The sequence below is a fragment of the Arachis hypogaea genome, chromosome 12 (assembly GCF_003086295.3).
Source record: "Arachis hypogaea cultivar Tifrunner chromosome 12, arahy.Tifrunner.gnm2.J5K5, whole genome shotgun sequence".
NCBI classification, from domain to species: Eukaryota; Viridiplantae; Streptophyta; class Magnoliopsida; order Fabales; family Fabaceae; genus Arachis; species Arachis hypogaea.
Genome location: NC_092047.1, coordinates 93,182,808 through 93,191,588, shown reverse-complemented (window position 1 = coordinate 93,191,588; position 8,781 = coordinate 93,182,808). Strand labels below are relative to the sequence as shown.

General features: G+C 39.3%; 1 protein-coding gene across 1 annotated transcript; it reads right to left on the bottom strand.

The window, feature by feature from the left end:
• Positions 1-3,540: 3,540 nt before the first annotated feature.
• On the bottom strand, positions 3,541-6,170 carry LOC112730264 (uncharacterized). The gene is made up of 3 exons (XM_025780357.1): positions 4,575-6,170; positions 4,228-4,284; positions 3,541-4,065 (listed from the first exon to the last, which is right to left on the bottom strand). The coding sequence occupies exons 1-3, from the start codon at positions 6,168-6,170 to the stop codon at positions 3,541-3,543; spliced, it is 2,178 nt and encodes a 725-aa protein (XP_025636142.1).
• Positions 6,171-8,781: the final 2,611 nt, after the last annotated feature.

The window sequence follows — 8,781 nt, the reverse complement described above, 5'->3', positions numbered from 1 at the left end:
ATTTTATTCTTTTAGCATTGAATCAATTTTTTTAGTATCTCTGATGTACTTTGTTCAATATGCATGTCTTGTTGTATCTATTTTTTTTTAATCCGTATATGCCTTTCTTTTATTTCATGTATGATTGCATGCATGATTAATTATGTGGTCACTTCCATTGCATTTCTTTTTGCATATTTCTTGTATGCGCTGATCTCTCTTGTTTATATTTGCTGTTTAGCAACCTAATAGATAATAAATATTAAATTTAGTTTGATAAATAAATATAACTTTGCCATCATTAATGTGCATGATAAATAAATATAATTTTGCATTCAGTTGCTTTGTTTGATGGAGCAAATAACATATATTACGCATTTTTTCTTTTCTTTTCTTTCTTCGGTAGTTTTTCAATTTTTTCTCTTAGTTTGTTACTTTTTTGGTGACTTAAAAGAAAAATAAACAAAAACTAAGAAAGAAAAAAAAACAAGAAACTGCTTAAGAAAGGCAGTCCCGCTGAATACTACTCTCAAACTCCTTCCAAGGCAATGGAAGCTCCACTTGGGGAGAAATAGTCCTCATTGCAGTCTTTGCCATGATGTCTGCTACTGTATTTGCATCTCTCAAGATCAACCGAAGATCAGCACGCCATTTCCAAGACATGGTATCTCGGATTTTTAACACCAAAGGATCAGTAAACCCAGAGCAATCTTGTAAATTATTGACAATAGTAAAAGCCTCCACACAGTCTGTCTCACATATAATGTCTCTTTGTCCCGAGTCCCATGCTAAAAGAAAGCCTCTCCAAATAGCAAACAACTCTCCTTGCAAAATGCTACGACTCTCAATTGTTCCCAGACAGCCTCGTTGCCACCTTCCCTTCCAATCTCTGCTAACACAAGCAAAACCAACTCGAGCACCACTGCCAGGATAGCTAGCATCACAATTAATCTTAAAGGTACCCACTGAGGGGGGAATCCAAGAGCCACTAATGGTTGAGGGGATAGATAGTCGTTGCAACTCAAAAATATTTCAGAGCTCCTTTTCTAAGGACAAAGCCATACCAATCACCTTATCTGTGGTCCAATGCTCGTGAGGATGAAAGATCTCGTTGTTTCTCGAACACCAAATCCACCAGAGACCAGAAAAGAATCTAAAGGGGCGCTGTTTGCTATTATGTAAGAACCAACTCATCAAATCCACTGGTTGATCGGAGATCCCTAAAGCTTGCCAAACAAGTTGGGCTTTTGGACAATCCCGAATACAATGTAAAACCGACTCCTGACTTGAGAAACATCGTGGACAGCTATCCGTGTGCGAAATGCCCCTTCTAAAACGAAATGCAGCAGTAGGAAGAGCCTCCCGAAGACATAGCCAGGCCAAAAATTTGTGCTTTTCCGGAACATGTTGACGCCAAAGCCAAAGCCAATTACCCCTATCCTCCCAACTAAACATCTTCTTACTGAGCCATAAATAACCACTATGAGCATCATAAACCTTTGAGGCCACACCAGTCCAACACCAACCGACCTCTGAACCAGCTTGAACATCTGGGTTGTAAGAATTAATGTTGCTCTGCAGAGACTGATTCAGAGGAGAATAGATATTCTCAAGGTTCCACTGTCCAGATGACCAAAGGTCCAAGATCCTGAGATCCGAATCAGAAATGTGAACATAATCCATCTCCTGACACAGTCGCCCCTCTCTTCTCCATTTAGAAAACCAAAAGTTCTGTTCCAAATCCCCAATGCACCAACTAAAACCTTCCTTTAGGATATCCCAAGCTCGACATATACTCTTCCAAACATAAGATCCACTTCCTCGAGACCGACTAAAACAATCATCCTTAGAAGAATGGTATTTCTCCGTCAACAGTTGAACCCATAGCTTGTTGGGATGGTGAAAAAGTTGCCAAACTAGTTTTCCAAGAAGAGCAATATTGGCACAAAAGGGATCTCTAATTCCCAGACCTCCAAACTTCTTAGGAGTGACCAACACTTTCCAGTTAACTAGATTCAGGCCTCTACCATCAGCTTGACCCTTCCATAGAAAGTTTCGCATCATGGATTCTATCTTATTAGTTACCCCTTTAGGGAAGAGAGATACTTGCATGCGATAAGTAGGAATCGCAGTCACTACCGAGTTGAGCAAACAGAGTCTGCCTGCCTTATTAAGCAATCTTCCTTTCCAGCTGGCTAGCCTTCCCCGAATCTTGTCCAAAACATCGTTGAAAGTTGCGCGTGTCACCCGAGAGTGATTAAGGTTCACCCCTAAATACTTGCCCAAGTTCTGAACGAATCTGATGGAGGAGACTCCAGTGAAAATCTCTTTTCTTGTCGCTGAAACATTCTTGGAGCATAGCGCTTTAGATTTTTCCACATTAACCTTCATCCCAGAGGCTCTGCAGAAATTTTCCAAAGCTACCATTACAGTTTGAACTTGCTGTTTTTCAGCTTTACAGAAAAGAAGCAAATCATCGGCAAACATCAAATGAGAAATTCTTGGACCCCCTCTAGAAACCGCAACTGGCTTCCACACGCCCTTATCAACTTGCTGATTAATAGAACAGGACAATCTCTCCATACACAACACAAACAGATACGGTGATATAGGATCTCCTTGCCTAAGACCCCTGCTCGGAGTAAAGCTATTTAATCTATCCCCATTCCAGAGGATAGACAGTGAGGAAGCAGTGACACAACGCATAATCAGATTGACTGTCGGAGGAGGAAAGCCAAAACTCACCAGGGTTTGTTTCAGAAATCCCCAATCCACTCTATCGTACGCTTTCTCCAAATCAATCTTAAAGGCCAAGGTGCCTTTCTTTGACTTTGTCTTCTTCATGAAATGGAGAACCTCTTGTGCTACAATGATGTTGTCAGGGGTTCCTCTCCCCGGGATAAACCCTCCTTGAAGGGGCCCAATAATCTCTTTGAGATGGGGACGAAGTCTATTGACCAGGACCTTCGTTATAACTTTGTAAACCACATTACAGAGACTAATTGGTCGGAAATCCTTCATGGAAACCGGGTTTTCTACCTTCGGAATAAGAACCACAAGAATTTCCATCATCCTTGGATCCATATCCAAACCAGAGAACGCATGACGAACCATAGTCCAAACATCAAAACCAACAATCTTCCAGTATTCTTTAAAGAAGAAAGCCTGAAACCCATCAGGGCCCGGCGCCTTAAAAGAATGCATACTGAAAACAGCCGACTTAACTTCTTCCAGAGTAACTGGTGCTGTGAGGCTACAACAGGCTTCATCATTCAGGGAAGGCAGTGGCACATCACCAAGACAACCTAAGTCTACATCCTCCGACTGGCAGAATAGGCGTTTATAGAAGGATTCAGCTTCCCTTCTAAGGACATCCGGGTCCGTTTCCCACACCCCATCTTGAAGAAAGAGACCATGAATCTTATTATGCTTTCTCCGCACAAGAGTCTGGACATGAAAGAACTTGGTATTTCTATCCCCAAATTTTACCCACTGCTCTCTGGATTTTTGAAACCATAGAAGTTCCTCCTGCACAAGCGTGTTATTAAATTCCTCAATCAGCTATTTTTCTTTTTGCCGCATAGACAAATCTTCCATTACTTCAAGTCGCTTCTGAAGGAAATTAATCTGTCTCTCCAATTTGCATTTCCTAACGAAAATATTGCCGAACACTTTAGAATTAAACTCCAAAGAGTTCTTCTGCACTTCTGAAAGCTTGCCGTGCATCTCTCTGTAGCCAGCCTGCCATGACTGGTTCACAATATTTCTGTACCCCGGATGAGTTGCCCAAGCTGCGATAAACCGAAAAGGTCTATTCTTTTTCGGTTGGGGACGACCTGTACAGCGTACTAGGATAGGACAATGATCAGATTGAAGCCTATTTAAAATTTCTGCGTAAGCCTCTGGAAATAGAGATAGCCAGCCACTATTGATACAAACCCGGTCAAGTTTTTTCGCCACCTCAACACCATTTTTAACCCTTCTGTACCAAGAAAATTGTCTTCCAATAGTCTTCAAGTCAAACAGATTACTATCCCCTAGAGAGGCAGCAAGCCGATCTGCATGATGACTCGAGAAGAGGCAACCCTTAGATTCATGAGAGAATAGTACTTCATTAAAATCACCAAGAACAATCCATGGCCCGCAGAAAGACGAAGATTGAGTAACAAGATAATCCCATAGCAAAACTCTGGTATTAAATTGAGGACTACCATAGATACCACTGCACCTCCAAATCACATTATTTACCTGAACCTCAACTGTAACACACTGATCGAAAGCATCAACCCATTTGCAGTGAACACCCTGTATTGCAGAAAGGAACCAAATACCCCCTTGTGTCCTGACGCCTCCACTATACCAATAGGGTGATAACCAAGTCTTTCCCAGAACATTTTCAAGTGTTGAAAAGGACAGTGAGTTTCAACCACAATAAAAATTACAGGTTTAAATTTCCTAACCAGCTCTTTACAATTCACCCGGGCTAACTTATTAGAAGCACCCCTAATATTCCAAGCTATTATATTTAAACTATCCATAATATAAAATATAAAAATATAAAACAAGGAAATCAAAGTGCTTCACCAACCTCAAACCGAGGCTTGCCCAGCGGAAGTGACTCCCGTGACCTTCAGGTTTGCCGGATCTCCCTGGAATATCTCCTTAATCCCGCCTACCGACGCAGTAACAGCCGGCAATGCGCCTTCCTTCTCCAATGGAACCGCCACGGTAACACCCTCCTTCACGGTTGCAGGAAGACATGACGATGCTTCCATCACCGTGCCTCCATTCTTCTCAACTGGCGAGCTCTGTAGGGACCCCGGCCTTGGTCGTTTCCGGAGAGAGGACCCGCAAGGCACTGGGGTGTGTCGGGTTGAGGAGATCGACGTCTCACCAACACGAGAAGCGCTGTGTCCGACCTTGACTCGTGACCCGACCCTAGCACGATAGGAGCTTGATCCATTCGTGTGAGAGAAGTGAATGGTGGGCCTGATTACTCTACCCGAATCGATTCTGGATTGAATGCCTCTTTGGACCTTGTTAGATTGCTTCTGACCCAGCTTGGTTTTACCTTTCCTCACAACTTGCTCCCAGCCTGGTTCATCATGCATGCAAGCCTCCTCAACATTATTTCTTTCCAAATTATTAGCCTCCAAATCTTCTTGCAAATTCGATGCAGGATTCTCGCCAGTAACGCCACCTACCACATTAGGTTCTACTTCATTTAAATTATGACTTTTGGTCTCAGGATGTGGCACTGCCTTTGTACCGTCCCGTGGCTTGGTGGCATCGGAATCAACACTCTTTCCTTCCCTAGAGTCTCTACCCAAGCACTGTGCCATATCGTGACCATAACGTGCACAAGAGTTACAAATTAAATTTAAACTTTCATACTCCACTACATGAGTTACGCCTTCCACAATGATATGCTTGATCACTGGCAGTCCTAAATTTATTTGAACACATACTCGGGCATATCGTCCTCTCTCAGCCAATTTAGTGGCTAAGTCCACTTTGATGGGAACTCCTATTGCAAAAGCAATACGCATCATGGCCTGTTCCTGATAGCACCAGATTGGGAGCCCCGAAATCCGAACCCATACAAGCGTAGACCCGAAGGATTGCTCACATGACCGAAAATCTATATCCCACGGTTTTACAGCAACATAGTGCCCCTCAATCAACCACGGACCACCAAGCATGACCTTCTCACGATCTTCACATGCATCGAATTTTACCATGAAGTACCCAAACCCCACATCAAGCAGATCAAAGCCATCTTTGATGCGCCAAACCATCCGAAGCTTGTGTGAAAGAGCTGTGTAACTATAATTTTTATCAAGAACCTTAATCACTAAAGCTTCTCGATAAGGCTCTGCCAAACAAAGCTTGGCTTCTTCAGTGAAGTTTACACATGGAGGTTGGGAATCGCCCTGCTTGCCCACCACCGTGGCTATACTATCCCCAGATAGAGATCCTGCAAGTGCAAACGCCTTCGATTTCTCTGGACCAATAACTTTATCTCTAAAGGAGATCTTTGTAGGATTTGAAAAACCCCCTCGTGAAAAACCCTCCTTGACACCGGATGCACCCCCACCCACACTCTCCCCCTTATCTCTTCCGACGGCATGGCCGCCATGCTCACTGTGTTTCGCCCTCAAACACTCGTTCCCGCTCTCTCCTTCTCTCATTCTCTCTGAGTACGGAGTACGTACTCTTTCTCTGCTAGGGTTTTCTTAGTTTGTTACTTTGTTGCTTCTCTTCCCTTCCTATTTTTTCTCTTATTTGTTATTACGCTATTTTTTGTTATTTAGTTTATTTATTTATTTATCTTTTTATATATGATATTTTATTTAATATTAATATCATTTTTCGAAGTGAATGATAATTAATCATATATGTAAGTCATCATTCTTCGAAGTGAATGACAAATAATTTTAAAAAAATATATTAAAAGTATTATTCCTTCAAGTAAACATATAACACCCATAGAGTAAGTATCATAATTTTATTTACATTCTCAACAATGAATATATACCTTTGATAATTTATTAAATTATTTTTTTAATCCTTTTATAAAGAATCGAAAATACAATAAAAACATCATTTTTGTGAGTTAAGAAAAGAATCTATCAGAATTTAATATAGTCATCAACCACTATTAAACCATAATATTTTTTTCCTAAACATTGAGTTTTAGTAGGACAAAAAAAATTAATGTGTAGCATTTTCAATGGCTTTTTGGTAGAGATTTTATCATTGGGCTTAAAAGAAGATTTAGTTTGTTTACCCAATTGACAAGCATCACAAGTGATGTCTTTGTCAAATTTTATATTAGGAAGGCCTCTAACAAAGTTTTTTTTTACAAGTTTAGAAATTTGGAACATGCTTGCATGTCCTAATTTCTTATACTATAGCCATTTTTCAGATTCCATAAAGGTGAAACATGCTACATTTTGTTTTTTTAGTTCTTCTAGAGTGAATCCATACACATTGTTATACCTTTTAGCTTCAAACAAAATTTCATCGAATTTTTCACATACAACCAAGCATTCGAATTTCTTAAAGATAACCAAATATCTTATATCACACAATTGGCTAATGTTTAGTAGATTATGTTTTAGTCCATCAACTAAAAACACATCATTAACGAAAGAAGAAAAATTCTCATCAACTTTTATAATGGCCACAATTTTACCTTTATCATTGTCACCAAAAGTTACAAAGCCTCCATCATATTTGTCGAGTTTGATGAAGAATGTAGACTTTCCGGTCATGTGCCTAATATATCCACTATCCAAGTATCACATGTTATCCTTCTTCTTGGATGCTAGGCAAAACAGCACAAGACTCTTAAGTGACTTTAGGTATCCAAATCATTTTGGATCCTTTAATATTAAATCATCTTCTTTGGTCAAGACCACTATAGTTGCCAACTATTTTGTAAACTTTATCACCTACTTGTCTTTCAATAATGAATCATTAAATAAGAAAATGTCTATTCCGATTGTATAAATGACAGAATTTTTTTGTTGCTGTTTTTTAAGAAGATTTGGATTTTGAAATCTTGTGTCTTTAGAAGTGGAAGCCACATCTTCAAATTCTGAACTTTTAAAAATAGTTTCTGATTTTTTAAGATAACCTAAACCTACTTTTTCATAAAGAGGTCTTTGATTAGCCAACAATTTATTTAAATTTTCAAAACTTTGAGCAAACTTGGCTAGATCCTATTTTAGACTTTTAACCTCTTTATAAAACCTATTATTTTCTTCAAAATAGTTTAAATATGCAATCACTGAATGTTGTTTCTCACAATCTTTAATTTCAGCCTTGAGCCGCTTGTTTTCTTCAACAATATCAACAGTGGTTAGCGTCTCTTAATTTTTCTTTGAAAAATGTATTTTCAGCTTTTTAGATGTCATTTTCAGATTCAAGTTCATGACACTGGTTTAGAAATATCTTAATTTTTCAATGACATGATCAATCATGAGATGAAGGTCTTCATTAGAGGGTTCAATAAAAATTACCTCATCAGGTTTGCTGTTGTCAACCATAAGGTAAGCTTGAGAGCTGTTGTCTGAATCCTCATCTTCATCTGAATCATTTTCCAGATCTTCCCAAAATTCCATAAGCCCCTTCTTGTCTTTTCGATTTTTGTCCTTTTTCTTAAATTTTGGACAGTCATATTTGTAGTGTCCTGCTTTTTACAGTTGTGGCAGATGACCTTGCTTAGGTCCTTCTTTGATCATCTTGAACTGCTTCCCTTACTTCTTCCTCTCAATTTCATCATTCTCTTGAGTTTCCTAGCAAAAAATACAAACTCATCATCTGATAAATCATTACTGGATTCATCGCCCAGAGACTCAGTACATGATTTGAGAGCCACACCTTTCTTTTTTGTATCATTTTTCAAGTGAGTGATTTCATAAGCAAGTAATTTTTCTCTCAGTTCATCGTAAGTCATTTTACTAATATTACTACTCTCATATATGACTGTAGCTTTAATTTCTCACTCTTTTGTTAGACGTCTTAGAACTTTTTTCACTAGCACTGGTTCAGAATGTGTAATTTCCATAGCATCTAAGCCGTTGATGATGATGGAAAATATTTTGAACATATCGTCAATAGATTCTCCTTCCTTCATAGAGAACATCTCGTATTCTTTACATAGCATGTCAATTCTGGTTTGCTTCACTTGAATAGTGCCTTCATGTGTGACTTGGAGTTTATCCCAAATCTCCTTTGCTATTTTGCACTTTGATACCTTTCAGTATTCCTCGAAGCTGATTGCACAGTTTAGCA